At 27.8% G+C, this 26,285-nt stretch overlaps 1 protein-coding gene across 1 annotated transcript in view; it reads left to right on the top strand.

Annotated features, from left to right (window-relative positions):
* The window catches only part of LOC105848388 (voltage-dependent R-type calcium channel subunit alpha-1E), a 170,233-nt gene that overhangs the window by 99,771 nt on the left and 44,177 nt on the right, over positions 1-26,285 (top strand). Inside the window, exons 26-30 of the mRNA XM_065798166.1 lie at positions 4,809-4,909; positions 4,982-5,180; positions 14,645-14,809; positions 16,727-16,834; positions 16,991-17,068. Of these exons, the coding sequence (XP_065654238.1) occupies positions 4,809-4,909; positions 4,982-5,180; positions 14,645-14,809; positions 16,727-16,834; positions 16,991-17,068 (651 nt within the window). The remainder of the gene's footprint in view (positions 1-4,808; positions 4,910-4,981; positions 5,181-14,644; positions 14,810-16,726; positions 16,835-16,990; positions 17,069-26,285) is intronic.

Genomic DNA, 26,285 nt, shown 5'->3' with positions numbered 1-26,285 from the left:
TTGTTGAAAAACCAATTTATTTTTGTTTCTCTTGCGAAAAACCAAATCATTTTTTGGATATGCTGTAAAACCTTTGGGTTTTCTGTGAAACCGATCGATTTTCTAGATAACCAATGAAGAACTAATTTTCGTAAAAGTTTAATGATGTATTAGTTGATGAATTACAGCAGTAATGTTAATAGAAAATATAGTTTGCTCAAGTAAAATGACTAATGCTTTTTTTAATTGAAAAAGTTGACAAAACATGGCTTTTTTTTTTTTTTAAAAAAAAAGGAACTTAAATCAAAAAAGCCGTGGTTTTTTTGTTTTGTTTTTTAAAAAACCCATGGATTTTGTTTTTTTTTTTAAAAAAAAAAGGTTTTTGAGCAACCCTGGTTAATACATTTAATGTACTCATGCAAGCAAATAGTTCCTCAAAATTTGTTACTATACTGCTTGGTCTTTTACAATTTCTTTTGGTTCTTCTTGAAGTTTGCTAGTATTATTTGTAATACTTAGTATTTTTTAGGTTATGCAGTAAACCAAATTTGTTTCAACTAGCTGTATACTCATTATTGTAATAATACTATTAACTTATTATTTATACTCGGTTCGCTAAGAGATCTTGGTTCACTAAGTGGTAGTGGTGTAGTGGTAGAGCGCTAACTTCATAAGCAAGAGGTTTCAAGTTCGATCCCCACCACATTCCTTGTAATACCGCGCTTAACTTGTTTCTCCACACAGTGGCCTTGTTTGTCAAGTTTCGTGTTTTGGAGTTATAGAGTTGAGAGGGGGTTATAACCACATGTAAGTAGCCTCCTAGTCTGTAGTGGCCTTCTGGGCCTTGGGGAGGTGAATTAACATTTTGAATTAACAAAAAAAAAAAAAAGTGATCTTGGTTCACTAAGTGATTTAGTATTTGTACTAATACTTATATATAGCTGGCTGATAAACCTTATCAGTCAGCCTATCATAAAGTGTCATCTGTGAATTAATACAGCGTTTCATTAAATACTTTCCTTAAAAACTAAATTATTTTTTTAATGTCAAAACCTTGTCTCATACAAACTCATTAGATGATTTGTGTAGTCAATGTATTCTATTACAAAGCTAAGTAGCTTAACTGGTATATGTAAATCCGTGCCTGTATTTTTCTTATTTTTTGGATGTTTTATAAAACTTTTTTTAATAAAACAGACATTTTAATACAATAATTCTTTTGCAAAGCATATGTTTTGTTGGGGTGTACAAACTAGCGTGTTGGGAATAGCCGTTTCATAACAGATATTTGCAGCAGAATATTCTAACCTTAGAATAACTATACATAATCTAGAATAACTATAAACCTTAACAGTCTTCATAATATTTGTTGGATTCAGCAAACTTTCTGAGAGAACTTTTGCATGGTGTCAGATAAAGGGATCTTAGAATACTAGAAGATTATCAGATTAGATAAGGTAGGTGTTTTTTAAGATCCTGATAAGAGCAAAATATTTGGGCAGATACTTAGTTTTTACTTTTAGGAGTTGTTGAAATGCTCCTGCTAGTTTGCTGAAAAGATTTATTTTTGGGTACAGAATTATTTATGGGTACAGTTTTTATGTCTTTAGATAAATATTTGTTAGATGTACTCTGTGCTGTTCTGTGTATTTGCATATGGAAGATATCTTCCACCTATTATTGCTTTTTTTTGTTAATTCACCCTCTCTCAACTCTATAACTCCGAAACATGAACCTTGACAAAGAAGGCCGCTGCGTGGAGGAACAAGTTAAGCGTGGTACTACCAGCAACGCGGTGGGGATCAAACTCGGAACCTCTTGCTTATGAAGCGAGCGCTCTACCACTGTACCACTACCGTATTTAAGAGAGAAGGCTATCTGTATTCTAAATGGATAGAAAATGGACCACCAGGATGTGCTTTTGGGGCAACAGCAAGTGGATGGATGCAAGACTTTCTATTTCAAAACTGGTATTTTACTTGACTTTATAATTTTCACTTTTTTCTTTCAACTTTTTTTTTCTTTTCTAATTTTTATTAGTATTTACACTAAATAGCCTTTGTTGTTCTTGAAGACAGTACAAATGATTCAATAGAAGTAGATAATTTCTTTGTTTAGGTTTATCGATTACTTTATACCATTTGTTGAGCAAGATTAAAAACCAATACTCTTGCTTTATGATGGTCATGACAGTTATTTAACATATGGTACCATAAAAGCGGCCATGGACAACCATATCCAAATTGTTTGTCTTCTGCCAAATTGCTCACTTGCATTACAACTGTTAGATGTGGCTGTCTTCGGACCATTCAAGAATGAGTGGAGAAAAATTTTAAAGCAGTTTGCAAGAAAAACACAACACAAAAATATTGATAAGAAAACTTTTACGGATTATTGAAGCAATGGTGTCAGAGACTTTCTCTCCAGCAAATGCTATAACAAGATTTCGTGGTACAGGTATCTCACCATTAAGTAAAAGCAAAATGGAAAGAAGAATAACAGGTATTGACTTTCTCAATCAATCACCTGAATGGTATAGCCCTAAATCTCCAAGATTACAGCTAAAAACTATTACCTCTAGTAATACTAATAATAAACATTTTTTTCAACTCAAAGTCAGAAATAGGTAAAGGTAAGCTCAGATTACCCCACCCTATCCTACTTCCATTTTGCTTATAAGAGACTCAACTCTTTGTGATCGATTTGCTGCAGAACGGGTACTTAGATTAAATGATTGTGTTTCTTCATTCTTATGTGATAAACATCAAGTTATTGGTGTAAAATTTGTAAATCAGTAAAAAAGTTGTTACAAATATTTTAACAATGAACAAAAACAATTTTCTGATGAAATTCTAAAGAGCAGTGTAAAGGATAATGTGGATAAAGAAAAAGATTGAAGCTGAATTAGTTGAACTAATCGATCAAGTTGAACTGAATTGAAGTATTTAATGCTAAATTATACAGTTGAATTATTATACCTTTAATCTATATTCTTCCTTTATTGTTAGGTTTTTGTTTATCACTTTATATTTTGTTAACATTATTGAGATGCTATTTTTGAGAAATATATACATACACATAATACGAGGTACATTTTTAAGTTGATAAAGTCATTACAAATTTTAATATTTTATTGTTTAATAAAGTTATTGCAATTTTTTATTGATGAATAAAGTACAATATAATATTCTCTTATTTCATCAGTGTAAGTTTTTTTAAAAACATCATCAGGCAAAGGAAAATTTTTAATTTATCAGACTTTTGTCATATTTGTCAAACAAAATTTATATTTTAAACACACTTTCATAAACAAAAATCTGTCTAAAAATTATAGTTTTGAACCTGGTAAGTGTGGCCAATCATGCTGTACAATATATTTATGTTTTGAAAAGTTACCCTTCTAATTTTTTGCTCCAAAAACAAGAGATTCGGTTGTGTAATTAAAGTAAACCACGGACTGCTAAAACAAAATTCTGCTTGTACAGCAAAAATCTGCTTGAACATAATTTTTGCTGTTTCTACAGAGTTTAAAAAGTTACTATTTAACTATTGACATTCAAAACTTTAGTTGAAAAATAATCTCTTAAATTTTTGAAAATATCACTTTGTCAGAAATCTAATTCACTTGAATAAAGTTCACTAAATAATGGAAAATCTTCACATTCCTTATAGTATCAAGTTCAGGTTCATTACCTTACATGTAAGTCAGATTCATCATTTTACATGTATGTCAGGCTAAAACTTTATTTGTTCTTGCTTTTTTGCGTTTGAAACAGCTTATGTGCTAGCAGTGGAAAAGAAAGCATGCAACTTTGAAATCTTTTTTAACTACTCATCTTTTTGTTTTTGTTATTTAAAAGTCATCATCAAGTGTGTCATCATAAGTTGTCATCATCAAGTGTATCACCATATTTTTTCATCATCAAGTGTGTCATCATAAATTGTCATCATCAAGTGTTCATCATCAAGTGTTCATCATCAAGTGTTCATCATCAAGTGTTCATCATCAAGTGTTCATCATCAAGTGTGTCATCATATGTTGTCATCATCAAGTCTGTCATCATACGTTGGGAAATGTCAAAAAGAATACTATGTAAAAAAATTAATAAATTTCCTAAGTTATGATAAAACTATTTATAAAGTACTTTCTAAGAAAAACTTATGAAACTTATATACTTATGAAACTATTTATGAAGTACTTTCTAGGAGACTTAAAAAATAAAAATAAGTTGTAGAAATACAAATACTTGGTAGAACATTACAGTAGAAAAACAATTTTTGATTCTTGTTACAAATAAGCCTTCAAGTACATTTGTTTATATTTAACAAGATTCTTGTTATATATATATATATAATTGATTTTTTGACAAGATTAAATACAAATAACTACATAATTTTTACTACTAAAAGTTTCATGTGTCATCATTAGAATATAATAGTACTATTTTATTCTGCAGAATTTAGTTTTTTGAAATAATGATTTGAATCCAAAAAAGTGTTTTGACCAAGATTTTCTTTACGTGCATGCCTGTCTAAACTCTAAACTGTTAGTCTGTAAATTTTAATATATATTAAATATATATTTAATATATATTTAATATATATTTTATATATATTAAACCATATTATTATATTACTACTACATATATTCTACAAGATTTAAGTCAGTACTTACTGATTTTAATTTGTATATAATAAATAAAATTTTTTATCAATGTATCGCTAATAAATATATTGTTATTAATATTGCTGTTATTTTTATTGTCATTATTATTATTGTTCTATTGTTATTATTACTATTAATATTGCAGTATTTATCTTTTATTTAGTCAGAGAGTCGAGCTTGGAAAAACCAAGATTCAAATTTTGACAACATTATTGTTGCATTGTTCACACTTTATATATGCTCAACTGAGGATAATTGGCCAGAGTAAGTAAAAATGTACATATAGAAAATAATATTGTATGTGATGTCTTTATCATTTGTTTTTTATATTTTTAGCCTCATGTACAAAACAATAAATTCAATGGGTATAAATATTGGACCATTGGAAAATAGCAAACCTTACATAGCAATATACTTTGTAATTTTTATTGTGATATTTACTTGTATAATTATTAATATATATATTGCATTTATTATACTGACCTTTCAAAAGCATGGCGAGAAAGAGATACTGTGTGGACTAGATCGAAACCAAGTAAGTTTAATCAAGTTTATATCATTTTAACAGATTTGTATAATTAATAGATTAACATAGATTTTAATAGATTTACATAATTTCAAAGAGGAAATATAAAGTTAAAATGTTTTTTAATTTTTTTATTTCTTGAGCAAATATAATAATTATCATTATATATATTGTCATATACATTGTCATATACATATAATAGTTGTCATCAATAATATGAGTCATTAAACACTTAAAGTAATTTTATCTTTTTTATTTTATTTTTTTAATTATTTATTTGTTTTTAATTTCTATTTTATTATTATTTTATTATTTTGAAATTGAAATTTTTAAATAAGTTTGAAATTAAATATTTGATTTAAATTAAAAAAATAAATTGAATAATTTGAAGACCATTCAATGTCTTCTGGACAATTCATGGTAGGTTAGTATTATCTTCTCTGTTTAACTAGCGCTTTTGTGGTCAAGTCTTTTTGCGCTTGCCCACACACCCGCAAAAACTTTAGCGAGCGCATAAAAAAGCACTTGCCAAAAAAATTAAAGCATTTAGTTTTAAATTGCAACAAAATTTTTTGTTCATTTGTTCAACTTATATGTAATGTGGCCTTTTTTCACTTGTTTTTTTTTTAATTAATTTATCTAATATTATTTTTGATTAATTTCGTTTTACTGGTGGCAAAAATAAAAATCTTTTATGAAAAAAATACTTTTTTTATAAATGATTAAAGTTCTTACTTTAATGTTTTTTTTGTTAAAAATATTTATTATATTATTTTATTAATATAATTACTGAACTTTTTTTTATTTCAATTCAACCCCCCCTCCCCCCAAGGCTGTGAAGATCACCTCCCCAAGGCTGTGAAGATCACCACATTTGAGGAGGTAAACTTAGGGGTTCTTTAGTTGTGATTACAACTCTCTCTCAACTTTATAAAACTCCAAAGCCCTGACAAACAAAGCTGCTGTGCAGATAAACAAGTTGAGTGGGGGTACTACCAGAGACATGATGGGGTTTAAACTTGGAACTTCTCACTTATGAGGCAAGTGCTCTACCACTACATCATTACTGCATAACTTGGCCACTATACTTAACTAAGAAAATTTTTTCTTTAAACTGTACTTAGTCACTTTTTTTTTCATTTTTTGAAAATCTTCTTATTTATTTTCTTAAAAGTTTTTGCCATAAACTGCAATAAGTTAATGAATAATTTATTGATAAATGTAAAATTATTAATTGTGTGTTTGGGCTTTTTTTTAAATAATAGGATATTTTTAAATTTAGTAAAAGTTTGGTTTTATGTAACAGTAATTTTTATATTAGTGATTTATAAAGCAATTGTCCTAATATGAAGTAAATGTACACAAGAGTTAATTACATTATTATTAAGTAATTAACAATAGTAGTTTTCAAAATGATTTTGATGAGCACAGACATAAAATGTGAATTTATTTTTCTGAAATGTTGTTGATTTCAGAGATTAAAGCTATTATTTTATTGTTACTTGAATTTGTTGTACATAACTAAGAACATATTTTTTATCTCAAAAAAAGAAAAAAAAAATCAGTAAAAATTGGCCTTGAAAATTGGAAAATAATTATTTCAGTGACAGATAAAAACAAAAACTTTCAGTGTAAACAGGCCTTAAAAATCATTGACTTGGTAAATTTCGATTTGTTGAAAATGAGTTTTTGGTTTATTTCTAACTAAAGCATAAAACTTGTATTAGCAAATTAAATTCTATTGAAATTAACGGGTGATACGGAAGTTATCAGACAAATCCTAATTTCATTATTTGAGCATAATTAGTTTTTGCGGTTTTATGCGTAGGCATAAATGTTCTATAAAATATAAACTTTATTATTTGAAACACAATTATTTAAAATGAGGTTAAATGCAGCTGAACGAGAATCTTTTCGAAAACAACTAAAAATGTTTTTTGTAAATAAACCTAATATTAAAAAAAATAAACCGTAAATCATTTTGAAAAGGAAGGATTTGCTAGAAGTACAATATATGATAACCTAAAAAGACTTGAAACTGTTCAATCGTTTTCTGATAGAAAGCACCCTGGTCGTCCGACATCCTGGACTAGAGAATAGAAAGCCGAATTAACGAGACTTGTCAACAATCAAAAAGGGGCTAGTCAGAGAAAAATAGGTATTAAATTCGGTGTAAATCAATCGACAATTGGTCGTCAGTTAAAAAAAATAAATATATTAAATATAGAAAATGTGAAAAGACTCCAAAATACACTATAGAACAACAAATAAAGGCAAAGAAAAGAAGCAGGAAACTAGTTAACCAACTCTATAACACAAAATCGCTTCTAGTCATCGATGACGAAAAATACTTTTGTTTTGCAGGGGACAACATGCCTGGAAATTCTGGATACTACACAAACAACAAAAAGACATGCCCAGAAAGTGTTCGTTTTATAGGAAAAGAGAAATTTCCAAAAAAATTATTGATGTGGATAGCCATATCTGACCGTGGTATGTCCGAGCCATTGTTTCGCACTTCCAAGGCTGTACCAATCAATTCATCAATCTATATTAATGAATGTTTAGAAAAACGACTTCTTCCATTTAATCACAAGTGTCATGGAGACTTTAAATATTTATTTTGGCCAGATTTAGCAAGTTCTCATTATTCTAAAGATTCTCTAAATTGGATGGACCAATATGTCTATTATGTTGATAAAGAATCCAATCCCCCAAAAATGTGCCTCAAGCACGACCAATTGAAAATTTTTGGGGACATTTGGCACAGAAGGTTTACGAGGGAGATTGGCAAGCTTCAACAGAGCAAGTATTGATTGATCGCATTAAACTAAAACTACAAGAAATTGATTTAAATTTTTTACAGTCGCATATGAAAGGTGTCAGAGCAAAATTGAGATCAATTGCAGATGGTGGTGTTTTTTCATATAAAAAATAATATATTTTTATTAAAAGATAAATGCTTTATTTAAAAAAAATATAATAGTAGTTAGTTTTTTTATTTATAAATAAGTTATTGACGTTTTTATTTTGTCCGATAACTTCCGCATCACCCGTTATAAAGCAGCATTAGAAAATGTGCATTTGACCACAAGCCACACAAGAACTAAATAGTTTTGTGATTGTTTTGTAAAAAATATTAGTTTTGATTTATAAATTATAAACTATCAATACAATCGTCTGTTTATTAGATTTGATGTAGAGTATTTTTATTTCCTGGCTGTTTTTTGTCTCTGATTAGTCAGTTCTTATTGATGTAGTTTTGCTTCTTCTCTGCTGTCCCATGAGCATATGAAGCAGCAGTACTTTGTGTATCCTGTATCCGATCCTTTTACTATATATACTGCAACATAACCATTTTCGTAAGACATTGCATAATTCATAATGCAAGTGCCAACTTATCCACTATAGCATATATAAATATACATTTACCATTTTTGCTCACTTTTATTCCGCTTTTTTCAGAAAAAGAAGGTAAGGAAGAATAATGAAAGAAAAAGATTTCTACTCTAACCTAAACTCTTAGTTGCAATTTAAAATCTTTAGCTTTTGGCATGTTCTTTCTATTTAGTCAATGTATGTACTGAAGCCCCTGGCAGCAGTTGCAGAAATTTTCTGAATTTCCTTAACATGAATCCGCTATAACTGGCATTCCTAATTTTTTTGTTTTCTAAAGCGCATTTTGCAATATTGGCAGTGTGACAAGCACCATCTATTAATTCCTAGACGTTTATAAATTAACAAGGAAAAAAGTTAAAAAATAAATTATTTATAAAATTACTGTTCAAATTACAAGCACAAAGAAATATGTTTACAAAATGATATAAAAAGTAAGTTAAAAACACACATCAAAGAAAAAAAATTATAAAAAGATATAACATTAAACATCAAACTGTCAATGCGATATTTGGCATTATATCAGCCAGTGTTTTATAAATAGAAGAGTATGGCAATAATACTGTTAGCAAATAATCAAAAAAATTCTCATTGTTGAATTGCGATCTGTATTTTGATCCTATTAAAGTTATGTTAAAAAACAATGATATAAATACCAAAAAATGATTTTTTTAAAATTTTTTTAATTTTGTCTTCATTTAAAAAAAAAAAGAGAACTATTAGCTTTATATATTTATTAACTTTATATATTTCTAATATTAAAGATTTTAGAAAAATTTAGTTAGTTCTAAAGTCTAAAATTTTATGCTGTAGAATAGTAGCAGATTCTCACAAGTTGATCCAAGGGTGCCATGATGCTTGCTGGCACAGGGTTTGGAATCCTTGCACTGTTAAGTATGCAATAATAATCACAAATAATTTATAATCTATAAATAATTTTTAATAATTATAAGTAGAGATTTCATGAATATTTGGTGACTATTTTGTATTTGTCCCAATATTGCAAACTGTTCAGTCGAATACCAGATTGTAAAAAAAAGAAAGACATAAAAATGGATTTCATTTAACTATTTTTTATTCATTAATTTATTCAACTATTTTTTCTTTTTTATTTTAACAAATAAATGTCATACTTGATACTTGAAATCTGCAGGTGGTAAGTTATAGTAAAATATATTTTTCTTGTTAAAAAATGCTAAACTCATTTTTTTTTTTTTTAAAAAGTGAGTTTTACATTACTTAATTTTTTAAAGACAGCAGCAACATTTAAATTATAGAAAAATTTTTTTCTGAGCTGGACATGGTAATTTACATAAATTGATGCAATACACAGTGTTATTAGAATCATATTTAAGAAATTTAAAATATAGAGAAATTTTTTTTGAGTTTCTTATTTTTATGCAATTTCTTTGTAAAAATGGTATTGCAAAAATTATTATGTATATTGTTGCGCTGAGATATATTACATATAATGTTGTGCTGTTTTGTTAATTATCCTGATATTTTGTTCAATATCTTATAAATTTGTTAAGATTTTGCATTCAGTGCAGTTTTGTTCAATATCCAAATAAGATATGCAAATATCTTTATTTGGATATTGAACAAAACTGTTTAAAAATCACTACTCCTGACATCTCTAATTTAGTTAGTAAATTAAGTTTTTAATATAAAATTTAAGTTTAAGTTTTCACAAAAGTTTTCACAAAAAATAAAAAAACATTAAATGACTAACAAATGATCATCAAAAATTAATATTAATATAAATCTCTAATTTCAATCAATATTTGTTTAAATAAATAAAATCCAAAGTTACCCTACAAAATGTTTTTAATTCTTTTTAGCAGATTTTTTGAAGATTTAAAAGGGTTGCTTTAAAAATTTGACTTTAAAAAAAATAAATATTTAAAAGCAAAATAAAATTTGAAATGTAATTTTGTTAATCCTGACATGGTAAAGAACAATGTCAATAAATTGAAAGTGGAAATGTGGAAAATTGTTATATTCAGCAATAATTATAATTTTATCATTACCTTAAAGTAAAATGTTTGTTGGACAAAAATTGTAATACAAAGAAAAGTAGTGTGTTATTTATTAATTTTCTGTATCAAATACTAAATCTTAATTAACAAAATGGTAGCTCTCAATCAGCATATATCAATTTATATCACATTTGTCATTTGATGTCATAAAGTTTACAAAGAAATACTGAAATAATACAAACTTTAATATGAGTTTGGAGAGAATAAAGAATGAATATTTTAGCAAGACTCTACATCATTCAAACGTGGTCAAAAGTTTAGAAATATTTTTACTATTATTATTTTTTTCAAACAAAAATACTTTTACTTACAAAAAACTAATGAATAAACTACAAAACACAAAAATAACTAAATTCTAAATATAAATACTAAAGTACTAAAAATAACAATAGCACCAATAGCAACATCATTTAACTGTGAGATAGAGTTCATCTTTACTGAACAAAATTAATAACATGTCACATATAGAAAATTTATATTTTTTATATACAATAATTTGAGAATTGTAGTTCCAATGTTGACAATAAATTTGGTTTCTATTTGGTATGGATGCATATATTGCATAGCAACAAGATGCTTTACTTAGTTACATAGAGGAAAAATAGATTTTTGACTTTTTATCTGATTTTTAAGCCACCAATTTTGAATAACAATTTGACATTTAAGTAACTAATGTTTTAGCAATAATAAAAAACAAAAAAATACAAAAAAACAACTTAAAATTACACCAACAATTTATAAAACTATTGTTTTATAAAACTGAGTATAAGGCTTTGAATAATTACAAGAAATTCAGCTGTTTGTTAATATTTGCGGTTTCAAGCATGTCTTAATGTAAAGCCATACACGGCAATTATATTTGATAAATTTTCTCCTACTTGCTATGATTTACTTGAATTTAAAAAATTATTTAGTCATGGATGTAACAAAAATATATTTACTACATCTAATTTAAAATTTCCAGAAAAGTAGTAACAATCATTTTATTTAATATATTATATATATTACTAATAATATATAATATATTATATATATTATATATTATTTATTATATATATTATATATATTACATATTATTTAATTTTTCATCATGCATTACTTTTGTACTATTACTTGCTAAAAAAGTTTAAAAGAAGATTGTAAAAAGTCATTTTCTTTTAAAAAAACTTGTTGTTTGCACACTCCTAATATAGCTTTGTAAATACATATCTAAATTATTTGTATAAAAAGGAAACTCATATGAAAATTAAATATATGGAATGGACTAAACACAAAGATCTAGTTTAGGGTTGGGTTCTGGAGGAAAAACTCAAATATAAATATTTTGTTTATGATACAATATATATTTTCAAGTTTTATATGAATGAAACAAACAAAAAACTATATAGGCAAATAAACTAAAACAATTTTATTACATTATATACATAACCTTAATACAAATTTGAGATAAAAATAACTGCATATAAAACAAAATTTTAAAAATATGAACATCCACACTATACATACAGTTTCTAATAGGTGTATGTATATTTTGTGCAGTAAAAGTATAAAAAGTGGAATATTAGTGTAATAGCAACAACTATCAATAATAAAGTTTACTTATGTTGAATTAAGGCAATAAACCTTTTGCCAGATAAGGACGCCATGAATATGTAATGCATAGTAATACTGCATAAAAGATAGTAAGCAAAACTATAAGTGTATTGTACCATGTGTTTCAATTTGTTTTGACTGCCATTTCCACAATCTCTTTGTATTTTAATCTTTTTGTTGCACCTATAAAATACATTGAACAATGTTGATGGCCTTAGTCAAAGGTATATAATAAGATTAGAACTATGAATTTTAGATTGAATCATATTATATGATAAGATTAGGACTACGACTTTTAGAATGAATGATAAGTTATATGCTTTAGACATTTATACTAATAGTTTTAGTAATACAATAATTCAATGTCAAAAGTATATAATATGATTCAGAATAAAAGTAAAGTATAATAGCATTACTATAAGTAAATTTTATTATAAACATGCTACCCCAGAAACATAAACTATCTATGTTTCTGAGGTATCTTTCTTTATAAAGAAATACTTTAGAATTATTATTGTGTAAATGTTAGGTAACTTAATAAATATAAAAAGTGTATAAATATTAAATAAATACATAAAAGTTTAATATATTTATTAAATACCATAACTTTGTTTAAAACATATTTTGTGTACAAACTTTATTTTATAAATTTATGAACTAGATTTTATTTGTTTTATTATTAATAATTATTAAATATATAAGAACCCTCGGAATTAGGGTTGGCCTTTGGCAATGCTGACCTAACTGTCAACCTGAAAGTGTTTGAGATCGGCAAAAAATTGCTGACCTTGTTTCTATGTTTTATGGTCAGACCTTTGTATCAAATAATTTTTGCCGACCTGATGCCAACCTCTAAAAGATTGAGATTTTCATAATTCCGAGGGTTGATATATAATATGCACAAACTAAGTATATATAAATTTGAACTTCACAAATCAGGAAAAAATTTAGTTGATTAAAAAATTGTCATCAAATTTCGATATATGACCGAAATGTTATGCAAAAGCTATTTGAATTAAAACTAAATTTTTCTAATACTTTATCTTGAAATAAAACTTATTAGATTTAAAGGAAGTTTAATTTAAAATTTATTAACAAAAATATACTTCCTACCTTATCACACGTATGATACAATATATACATATATATATATATATATATATATATATATATATACATATATATATATATATATATATATGTATATATATATATATATATATATATATATATATATATATGTATATATGTGTGTATATATATATATATATATATATATATATATATAATATATATATATATATATATATATATATATATATATATATATATATATATATATATATATATATATATATATATAATATACACGTATGGTATAATGCCAATAGAATATTGGCCAGTAGCATTTTGAGATTTTGATGTTGGCTATTAGCATTTTAAGGTTTTGATGTTGTCCAGTAGCATTTTAAGGTTTTGATGCTGACCAATTCATTGAATGAATGAAATTTAAGCAATCAGATACATGCTACTTTTTAATTTTATTACCTTTTTTTTTTGTAGTTTGTTCATGTCTACTTTTCTGACAATCATATATTCTTAAACCAATTCACACAGATTTTCATTTTCTTTGATTAAAGTTGTTATAATTTTTTTTTAATATGCAATTTTCAAATGATTACTGTAAAAACATGCCATAACAAATTGATGTGATGTTTTTTTCTTATCTCTAAATACTCTTAAATAACATTGTACCAATTTGGTGTCTTTACAAAACAGTTCTAAGTGAAATATAACATTATGTTGAACTCACTAGTATTACTTATATGTAATTTTTTTTTTAATTTTATTTTTAAAAAAAGTAAGGGATATATAGATTGATTAATAATAAATTTCTTTTATTATATAAAAATAAAATTTAGTAAGTTGTAGAGATTAAAGAACTAAAATTTTTTGCATTTTGTCTACCTGCTGGTCCACTGTGCACTTCCATTACCACAACAACAACAACAATAACAACATTAAAAAAATAAATGAAAATTAACTAAGAAGTTTGAGAATTTTTTAAACCTTGTGCAATGTATAAAATGAATCAAACAAGTATAAAAAAAAATAATCAAATAAGTAAAAATAAAAATTGTTGTTTTAAAGAAACTTATTATAAAAATTTTAGTTTTTTATATTTTTATATTTATTTATAAAATTTTTATATTTATTTATATTTTATATTTGATTTTGTGAAGATTTTTGTTAACAACATTTTTGAATATTTTTTTGCATTGATATTTCTTGTTTTTGTTTTTGTAGAAAGTAAGATCTAATAAATTTAAAATTATTTTTTTTAGTAATTAATTTTTTTGTCAAAAAAGGCTTAAAAAAAAAGCTTCTTGGAATCAGTTACTAAATAAATGGTTTCTAGTTTATTCTAAAAATTGTTTTTTTTAGTGTGATTGTTTGCACTTTGCTCTTAATGCTAACCCCCAGAAAAGCATTAATCCTAAAGACAAATCATCACTTTCATATCAAGTGTGTGTTATTGTTGAATCAATGCAGTTCGAATATTTTATTATGTCAGTTATAGTCATGAACTGCATACAGTTGATGATGAAGGTAAAAAATATTATTACTTATCTTAATTACCAATATTTTTCTATAAAGATAATTGTGTTATGGTTACCAACAACTTTTCTATATAAACATAATAAGAGACTTGAAAACTTAATAAAGTCAAATCTATCGTTTAATATATATCAGTTATGATCATTATTTTAGATTAATCATTTGTTTTAGAATTAAATATATTTGAACTATATATAAGTTCTTTCTTTTCGTTTTTCAACTTTTTTTATTGATTTTCCTTTATGTTAAAAAAAATCGTTAAACTATAATATTTTTTTATATATTTATTGTTTTTGTCTAAACAATATAATTTACATAATATAATATTTACATAATGCAGTTTGGCGTAACAAACTGCATTATGTGAAAATTTTGTTAATATAGCTAGCTCTCATTTTAATTAATCAACTAAATCTAGATCTACTGAAGTCTTGATGATTACCAAATGATCTAATTTAATTAAGTCTTTTAAGAATTGAGAAAAATAAGAACTGAATAATTTGATAATTACAGAGATTAATATAAAAAATTTAATCTAATATTTGCTCTATCACTGATTAATTAAAGTTATACAAGTGTAAAAATGTCATAAAGCAAACTAAAAAGTTAAAGTTCTTTTGCCAACTCTGCTACATGAGATCCAATTATTATTATTGTTATTATTGTTATTATTATTATTATTATTATTATTATTATTATTGTTACTATTTAAACAATCAAAGTTGTCAACAGTGTTTGTTGTAAACAGTGTTTTACTGCTTTGTTTGATTTAATTATTCTGACTCATTTTGTAATTTAAAAAAACGCACTTTTTTTTCACATTACAGTAATATTTACTTAGTTTGTCTATGTTATCTTTTATTTTAGAAATACATTTATATCATCAAGTATATCTATATGTTAGTTAGCAACCAGGATTGATATTTGACTGGGGCCGGTTTTGTGACCGGGGCTGCGTAAACATTTATACATCCTTCTGTACATTTTTTTTTTCAAAATTCATGTTATATTTTGTATATATATGCATATATAAACATTATAATTAACATGATCATAATCATCATCATCATCATTATCGTTGTTATCATCATCATTATCATCATCATCATCAGCAGGCTTTAGCCTTCCTCTTTTATGCTGTTTCTCTAATCATGGTCAATTCTTAAACGAGCTATCATCTCTATTGCAATAAATCAAAACTCGTTTTTGTTTGGCTTCTTATTCAATAAGTTGCATCCTTTTACTGTATCTGTCCCTATTTATTAAATACTGGCATAAATATATGTCAGAATTTAATAAATGGTAAATGTAAGTATAAAATTATAATATACAAAAAATTATAAATTTTTTTTTAGCTCTTGCTATCAACCCCTGTTAAATCTTATTTTGCCGGGGCTGGGGTTAGATTTTCAAAAAGTGTCATTTTTAGCTGGGGCTGGGGCCCCAGTCACTTACTACTAGATGTTGTTTGTTTTGCCTTTTTTTATGAGTAAATATATTTCAATTAAAATCAATACTTCAAGATACTTCATGCATAAGTGCCTCAGTTTTTTCAAACATTGCCTTATCTCATCCGTTGCAAATACTTTTAAAAAATACTTTCATTAAAAAGTGTATTGATTATAACAGCGTCAAATATATATTTGTGTTTTTTTATTAATATATATTACTTATTATTTTTGTTATATAAATAAACAACAGTGAAATTTAAAAAACTAAATGTATAAAATGTATTATTTAATTTTTTGAGTTTTGTGAAACTGATATTTTTTTTGTTGTTACTTTTTTTAATTGTAAGTTCGAAATTGTTTCTGATAAGTAATAGTTATATAGTTTCTGATAAGTTTTGCATTTTAAGATCATCAAGCAAGATTATTGCAATGTTTAAAATTTTGAAAATTTCTTTAGTATAATGGAATGTCAGAGAATTATAAAAATTCTTTGATATACTTGAATATATTGTTTTCATTCATATTTTGCTTGGAATCCATTATGAAGATTATTGCATATAAATTGGTGAGAGTTTATTAATATACTTGTATACTTTTTTATTTGATTTCTGATTTTATTTGGTTTCTTGATTGAAAAACTTTTTGAATAAAAAGTGTTTGCAAAAAATTTAATATCAAAAATATTTTAGAAATAAAATCTTTTTTTTTCATTTTTAATTAGCATTACTTTAAAGATTTTTGGAATTTATTTGATTTGGCAGTGATATTTGGTAGTTTGATGGATATCCTATTAACATATGTAAGTTGACATTGTTATTTTGTTGATTGTTACATGTTATGCATATTATGTATTGCATACGCACACTATATATGTATATAAGTGTGTGTGTGTGTGTGTGTGTGTGTGTGTGTGTGTGTGTGTGTGTGTGTGTGTGTGTGTGTGTGTGTGTGTGTGTGTGTGTGTGTGTGTGTGTATGTAGAAAGCTAACATTTTTTATGATGAAAAGAAAACTTTAAACTTTATTTATTTATTGATGGTAAAATGTTTCAATAAGTGTAAAGCTATAAACAATCATAATTTATACAAAACTATTTTTAAAATTGCTTACTATCATGGATTATACCACATGAGCAGAGCACTGATTTTGCCTGCAAAATGCGAGGCTGCAAAATGCATTTTTTTTTAATCTCATCTTTTCAATTGAGAATTAAATTTTTTATTTGAATCTATAGCTTATAAATTTTTTTTTTTAACTCATAAAGTGAGTAAATAGTTTACAAATACTATTGTATTATAATATAATAGTTTCAAAGAATGTATAAAAAATTATTATTATAATAAAGTATTATTCAAACTTTGATGATGAAATAAATCTTCAAAGAGACAATACTAAATTTTGTATTTAAAATTTAAAATACTCAAATTAAAACAGTTCTATAACTATTTATTTTCTCAAAAGTAATCAGCATTTGTAAAATATTATTTAAATCAAAATTTAGACATTCTTATGTTTCTATATATTAAAAGAACTAGATTATACATTTAAGTTGATAGAAATCTTTTTTTTTTTTTTTTTAACATTTTCGCTTCCAACAAGGCTGCAAGCAACCACTATTAAAGTTGGAAGTTACTGAAAGTAAAAAGATAAAGATTGTAGAGCAAGATAACGATTAACGGACGACTTTAAAGATTACAAATTATATGAATCAAGAAAACAAGATGAAGGAAGTGAATTCCAAAGAACTGATGTTCAAAGAAAAAAACTAGAGAAATAAGAGTTTTTGGAGCACTTAGGAACAGTCACAGAAAAAGGATGAGACTTAATTGAATGATGAATAACACAAGAATGAATTTTAGTAGATAGCAAAAGAGACATTAGCTCTTTAGGACAGTGCCCATTATAGTATTTGTTGAAAAGAGGTAGAGAAGCAATATTACTACGATGTGATAATGGTGGATGTTGGCTGCAAGAGCAAGTCCAACTATATTTACAATGCGTTTTTGCACCTTGTCTGAAAGAGAAAGGGCATCATTAGAACATCCGCCCCAAATATGGCAACAGTGTTCCATACATACAAGGACTGATTTGAGATTTATAGAGATAAAGAATAATATCTAAAATAAGAAAGTGTCGAGCTCAATAATAAGATGCAACCTTTGCAGATGCTAATTTTGTAACGGATTGATATATGGTTTTCAAGAAAGATTGGAAGTAAGAGTTAATCCTAGAAGATAAAGGGTAGATGGCTCATTGAGTACTTTACCATTCATAAATATAGGAAGATCTAAATTATTGTGATACCAATTGGCTGAAAAAAATTGAGTATTATCTGGATTAAAGTCCACCAGCCACTGTGAGCCCTATGCTGTAGCAGAAGTGATATCCTTTTCAAGCTCAAATGCCCCCTCTAAGCAATCAGAGAGTATTGGCTTCTTATCATGACAAGAATAAATGGTAGTATCATCAGCGAACAATGCCATTTTTGATGTGAGAATTTCTGATAGATCGCTAATGTAAATTAAAAAGAATATAGGTCCAAGTAATAAACCTTGAGGAACCCCTGAAGTTACAGAATAAGAAGAAAGGTGTTGTCCATTGAGGACAACTTTTATACTATGATTGGTAAGTAATGATTCAATAATCTTGAAGATGTTTCCTGATACACCGTAAGAAGAAAGCTTATGGAGAAGACCAGCATGCCAAACTTTATCAAAAGTTTTAGAAATGTCAAGAGCAATGGCCATAACCTCTCCACCTTTATCTAATGCACGATAAAACTTATTGGTTATTACTGTTAGCAAATCAGAAGATCAAAATCTGTATTGATGATCAGAAATTAAGTTATTAGATTCAAGATTAAGTATTAATTAAAGATTTAAAAACCTTGCTTATGATAAGAAGAAGACTAATGTGACAGTAGTTAGACGAATCAGATTGCTCTCCATAATTTTTGAAAGTAAGAATACATATGTTGCTTTACAGCAGGCTGGAAAATAAAACTCTGATAAGTACTTGTTGAATAGTTTTGAAAGTATAGATGACAGCTCTAGAGAACACTTTTGCAAGACTTTAACAGGTATATTGTCCGGGCCACAAGCTGTAGAAGAGTCTATGCAAAAAATCACTTTAGGTACAGAAGCTGGAGTGGTGCGAATATCAAGCAATGGATCAACCTGTTTGACTGCTATATCAGGTAGAACACAATTAGTGGAATCAAGAGATGATATTGATGAAAAGTTTTTTGCAAATAATTCAACTTTGTCTTTAGGTAATGTGACTAAGTAATAAGTCTGAACCATACAAGAGAGGTGGAATTACAAGAGAGGTGGAATTATTGATACTATTAAAGATTCACCAGAAGTCACTGGTGGTGTGTAAATAAAAAGTACATAAAAGAATAGTCTGTGAATTCAAACCTAGTTTTCTGATAAGTAGGTGAATTCTTATGAATGTAAATGGCCAGGCCAAGCATGTGACTATTGGAGTCTTTACGAATTAAAAGAAGATAGCCATCAGCACTAAGATCACAAGATAAGACAACTGAACTCAAATTTGTCTCACAAAGAGCAAGTATGTGTAGTGAACTTTGCAAGAGAAAAGACTCAACAGAAGAAAAGTTACTTCAAAGACCATGAATATTAGTGAATGATAGGTTTACAGAACTTAGTGATGACAACGGATTTTTGTGTTTTATAGTTTTTGGTACTTTATTTATTTTTAAATTTGTTAAAAAACTTAACTAGAAGCATAGACAGTAGTCATTACACTGCTTAATCGCCCAAGCGATTTCCTCATTATTATTAATAAACATTAGGCCATAACAAAGGGCTCCAAATGTGGTCTTGACAATGCACACCAAAAGTGCAAACAGAGACACCATCCATGCGCAACATGGCACTGTTAATACTTTGATATTTTTCAGCTGTTGATGGAATTAACTTCTCTGAGAGCGACCACAGAGTTCAGGAAACCTGACTACCAGCCAGCTTCAGAAACATAAAAATTAGTTTTAGTGCTGTACCCTCATTAGGAGATAATAGAATGAGTTGGCAAATCGTAAAAAAAGAGACACGAGCAAAACCCATGCATTGAGTCAAGAAGATCCAGCATTCAACATTCTAAACTGGAATCAATGTATTAAAAATACATCTGCACTAGCCTAATAGATGAAGAAGGTGTGCAAGGTTGTTCAACAGATTGAGTGAGTAAACACAGCGAGTGAGGTTGTTCAACAGATTGAGTGAGTAAGCACAGGTTCAGACAGAACACAAACATACATATAAACATAAACAGACAACACAAACATACAGATTGCAACTTATGGGTTAGTCAACACCGTGCCAGAGGTTTAGACAGAACACAAACATACATGTAAAGTAGATTACAGGTGAGCTAAAACAGTAACTTAGGCACCTGTAACTATATAAAAGACACACACAAAAAAGTACATATATATATACATATATATATTAGGGCTGTCCAAAAAAATTTTTTTTTTCAGATTTGATTGCATAGTTGTTTATTTTGTGCCATTTGACATAGTAATTAACTGTGCAAAAAATCTTTCCAATCAGATAATGTTTAGGGGGTGCTCAATGACCATAAAGTTTTACGAAAAATGTGAAAAACATGGAAAAAGTAACAAAGTTCCACAAATTTTTAAAACCCGGTTAATTAGATTTTTCAGATTTGATCAGTTTTAATTATCTCTAAATATTAAATTCTGAATACAAATTACAATCCACATCCACTTTAGACTGGTTTATTAGCAGATAAATTAATGAAATAAAATACTGCAATACGACTAAAGTTCTGCGGTTTTTGTTATATCAGAATTTTTCCAAAATAAAACACTAGGGTTTTTGACTCTTTGTCATTGATTAAAATACGAATTATAAACAAAAAAACATATGAGCAATTAACATTTAATTATCGTAATGTTATAGTTCGTGCAATGTTAATGCTAGCGAGGACTATAACTCTTCAGAGTACACTTTCTGGCATCTGGCACTCGCTTTCTGTGATCCTCAACCACCTGAATTAACCTCTGCATTTCAGATTCATTCCTTGTAATCGATTCATTAAACATCGACATTAAAGCCACAGATCGTTCGGCAGCATCATTTACTACTTTCAATGAATATACTAAATTTTTTCCTTCTTGGTATTCTGGGGAATCATTCCAGGTAGCTGGATCGTTGTTGAACAGAAAATCAATATCAACCTTCATTGACCGCAACGCACTTGCTGAAACTGATGTCACCAGCATGTCCAGAGATTTCTTCTCTAGACTTTCAATGTTCTTTAATTTGATCAACCTTTCAGACCAGTTCTCACTGTGAAATTTCATGTTGGAAATCATTATTCGCTTCTCTTCCGTTTGAAGTTTGTTTGAAAACAAAGCTAGTGGGACCAATTCTGGTGAAAGGTACCACAAATGGTTTTGAAAGTTCTTGACTGCTGCTTCGGAAATCGTTTTATTCACAACTGCAAACTGCTTAAGTTGCTGAAACAGAAACAAGTCATTAACTGGAGCATCGCTGGCATTTGTGCATGATATCCAAGATTTTACATAAACCAGACTAGCAAATAAGCAAAATTCACAGAGATTTTTTTCCTCTTTTGTGGTCAACTTGAACTCTTCACGAAATAAATAAATCTTAAATCAATAAATAACCTTGGCCATCCAGCGAGCCATGTGATAAGCACCAGGGATCTTGAAATGATAATTTTTCTCTTCTTGATCAGGCAGTTTTCCAAGTATTAACAGACAGAGATCCATGATTTCTTTGTAGTCATCCCTTGGCATTTTAACATGCAGGTTTTCTTTGAGGAATGCAATCACTTCATTTTGTAGTTCTTGCACCAGGGGTATTTTCATTCGAATGTCATCCAGAGGTTTAAAATTTCCTTGATTAACTTTGGGCCAATATTGCTGAAATCTCTGGAAAAGAGGTATGTTGGGACCAGATGATGGTCCAAATAGTGATCCAAACACTCCTGCTACTATGATCTCATGAACATGGTGTCTGCAAGCGAAATATAACAAATTTCTACCTATATGTTTCTCTAGAACTACACATGCACCATTTTTGGAGCCAGTGTTAGAGGCTGTAGTATCAAAACTCATTCCAATAACATCACCAATTATGTCCCAGAAATTAAGCAGATGAATAACTGCTTTTGCTTGGGCTTCTCCAGTTCCAGCTGATAGTTTTGCTATTCCAAGTATTTTGTCAACATTGTGACACCTGTCACACCTACAGATAGCCGGTCAACATTTGCTTTAGGGGCTGCAGAATTTGTACGATCTATCATCAGTTTGCCATCCCAGTGGACGATTAATGGTGGTTTGTCCAAATCGCAGAATTCAGTTCGAACAGTGGCTTCAATATTTGATCGATGATAGGTTCGTTTTCTACGGACTGTAGAACGTGACAATGATCCATCATCGAGGTTCTGTCCACCAGCCCTTGCAATTGCTGCTGCTAGTATAGTAAATTTTGTGTCAGATAGATTAATTCTGTCTAATGTTGATGAAACATCAGGCGAGTCAAGAATTGTATCTAAGATACATTGTCGTTTTGGAGTACTTGCTAAACTTGATTCAGCTGACCCTGAAGAACTTGCTTTACTGACTTGTTGTCTGTAATAAACAGGGATTTCTATCTCAAAATCTCTATCAACCATTTTGTCATTATCAACAGCATCGTTATCGTTGTCATCACTATAACTTTCGTCATGTAAAGGTTCAATAACAGGAACTATTGCACTCGCACCAGATTGTCTTTGCTCTTCTTTTAGCTTTCGTTCTCTCTCTGCTTGTTTCCTTGCTTCATTTCTTTCTTCTAATTTTGAAAGTTCTTTGTCCTCTCCAAACATCACCATTTTTCTCTGACATCTCTGATCCAATAAAAATTCTTTATCTTCTTCAATTCTGATCATGGTTTCAGCATCCTTGTGGGCAATGTCAAAAAGTAGGCCAATGGTGTCTGTAAATGATTTCTCTCTCGATTTCTGAGAATCTGACAATCTGGATTTATTTTTTTTTATTAATTTAAATTCCTGGACTAAAGTTTTCAACTTTAAGACTACATTCGGATGAAATGCTGTCGGAATACGGGCTTTATTCCAAATAATAATCAGTTCATCAACAGTTGTTTTAAGACTTTCAGGCACTGACTTTTTGGTTGAATTAAGATGATAAAAAAATGTTTTTAAAACATCAGATGTTAAGGGAAGAACTTTATCTGGAAGATTTGGCTCTGGTTGTCCCATTAAAAAGATTTTGGTTTGAAGTCGTGTAGAGATAGCAACACGAGATGATGCTGCCATTTCAATGATAACTGAAATATTATGAGAAAATCAAAACTCAATACCATATTATACAAACTTATCATTCAGTTGTTGGTTTATGCAGCTGCAGCAATATATTATAATAATTATTACTAAAGAAATTAAATAAATATTTTCAAATTAGAAATTATTATTATCTGCACTTAATAACAAACAATACACTACCAGACTACCATGCTAGTTTTCTGTAATAGGTTACTAAGGTTAGGTACTATCAAAATATTAATACATTTGTTGTCAAACTGAAATTCCAAATAAAAATAATATTTATACTTGTAAACCTTTTTATTCTGTTTGAACAAATTCTAAATTGAGTTAAATAATAGTATTAAAATTATGAATACAAATTTTAACAAAATGATATAAACACAGTTGTTTTAAACACTAGCAGACATTTTTTAGTCTGGTGCCCTGATGACAGTTAATCTGCTGCACTTTAATTAATCTATAGAGCACGCAATCAGACAATATTTCAGTGGAAAAAATCTAACTAACCAGGTTCTAGAAATTTTTGGAACTTTGGAACTTTTTACACGTTTTTGACGTTTTTCGTAAAACTTTATGGTCATTGAGCACCCCCTAAACATTATCTGATTGGAAAGATTTTTTCCACAGTCAATTACTATGTCAAATGGCACAAAATAAACAACTATGCATTCAAATCCGAGAAAAATTTTTTTTTCCTGTGTTCACATGAACAGCCCTAATATATATATATATATATATATATATATATATATATATATATATATATATATATATATATATATATATATATATATATATATATATATATATATATATATACATATATATATAAATATATATATTTATATATATATTTATATATATAAATATACGCATATACGCACTCATTTTTGTATGAAAATACTTAAAATAAGAATAAAATAAAAGTGCTACAGCTATGTTTGGTATATAATTTAATAGAGGAAGTGAAATTATAATTAGAGTACCTTAATTTTTTTTAAAGGATGTTTATTACTAATTCTATACCTATTAACACAAAAATGTTAATTGATAAGCTTGATTTTTTTTATTCATAAATTTAGATGCACAATCAAAAAAGTCTTATATCTTGTTAATTGGTAGTTAGTTTTTTCCCCCATATTTCTCATTAATAGGCCTAAATTAATTGATTTTGTCAAAAACCTTATATAAATATGACTTACCTGGAATTAGTTAATCATTGTTTAATAAATAAACAAAAGTTAAGTTAGTTTTGCACTAAAAAGATGCAAAAAATGGGCAAAAGATGTATCACTCAAGGTGAAAGATGGAAAATTATTGCTCACATCAAAGAAGGAACCAAAAGTAATAGAGAAATCACCAGGTTAATTGGAGTTTCTGAGAAATGCGTTCAGACAACAAAGCAAAACCTTCTTCACACTGGTGGTGCCAGCGAGAAAACGAGGCCAGGTAGATCCTTGTCAACCACCAGAAAGGACGATAGTGCCCTTTTTAGAGCTGTCATAACTAATCCAAGAATTAGTTACAAAGAGTTGACCACAGAATTCAATACAACGCGAAATACATCTATTTCTCAAAGCACAGTCTGCCGAATACTTATCAAATACAAGATTGGAGTCTGCTTTGAAGAAACCACTCCTGCGTCCATATGATAAACAAAGAAGACTAAAATGGTGTCGTGAAAAAAGGTATTGGACAATAGAACAATGGAAAAACATTATGTGGAGTGATGAGAGTTACTTTGAGCTTATCAATCACAAATCTAACATAACAGTCAAAAAAATGGCTCACGAAAAGTATTACGCCAGGTACATTAGACTGACAAAGGTTCAAATTTCCACACTTGACCAGCTGAAGGTCATCCTTAAGGAGACCTGGTATAGGGTCCCAGAAGCAATGTGCAAAAATCTTGTTGAGTCTATGCCTAGAAGAGTTCTTAGTTGTATTAAAGCAAAAGGCAGATACACAAAATATTGATTGGTTCATAAATTACGCCTCCTAATGTATCGTGCGTCTAAGTTGATGAATGATATTTTTTGTCTTATTTTTTTAATATCATGTTTTTGGACCTAATTATTACTTTGTATTTGTATTTTTTTTTGTAAATTTTTTTTTAATTTTGCATTCTGTAAGTATTTACCTAATAAATTGAAAAAAACTAAACTGAAATCTTTTTTCTTTATTATTTTATTGTTGAAATACTAAAAATTTCTATTCTCAAATATGAGTGTGTCTAAATTTATGAAAACCACTATATATATGTATATATTATTATAGGCATGACCGATTTTAAATAGTACTGATTGCAGGAACCAAACTCCTTCAAGCCTTTGCTTAGAAAGCGAATTCCACAAGGCAGCAGGACGTGGAAAAGGTTGCACTGAGTTACATGTTACTTTTAGCAGGGTGATCTTGAAGACCTGACCTTGCCTTGATTTAAGATTAAAATTAAATGTTTGTTTATTTAAAACTGAAAAACCTTGTTTATGATAGTAAGAAGACTAATGGGACTGTAATTAGACAAGTCAGATTGCTTTCCAGATTTTTTGAAAATAGGGATAACAGATGCTGCTTTCCAGCAGGCTGGAAGTTATATTTTCATAATGTTGATTCCTGAAGTTGTAAAAGTTATTTTGCAATAAAGTTTATGTTAATAATATTTATACAGCT

This window comes from Hydra vulgaris, chromosome 05, assembly GCF_038396675.1.
Source record: "Hydra vulgaris chromosome 05, alternate assembly HydraT2T_AEP".
NCBI classification, from domain to species: Eukaryota; Metazoa; Cnidaria; class Hydrozoa; order Anthoathecata; family Hydridae; genus Hydra; species Hydra vulgaris.
The sequence above is the reverse complement of the archived record's forward strand: the minus strand, read 5'-3'. Positions and strand labels throughout refer to the sequence as shown.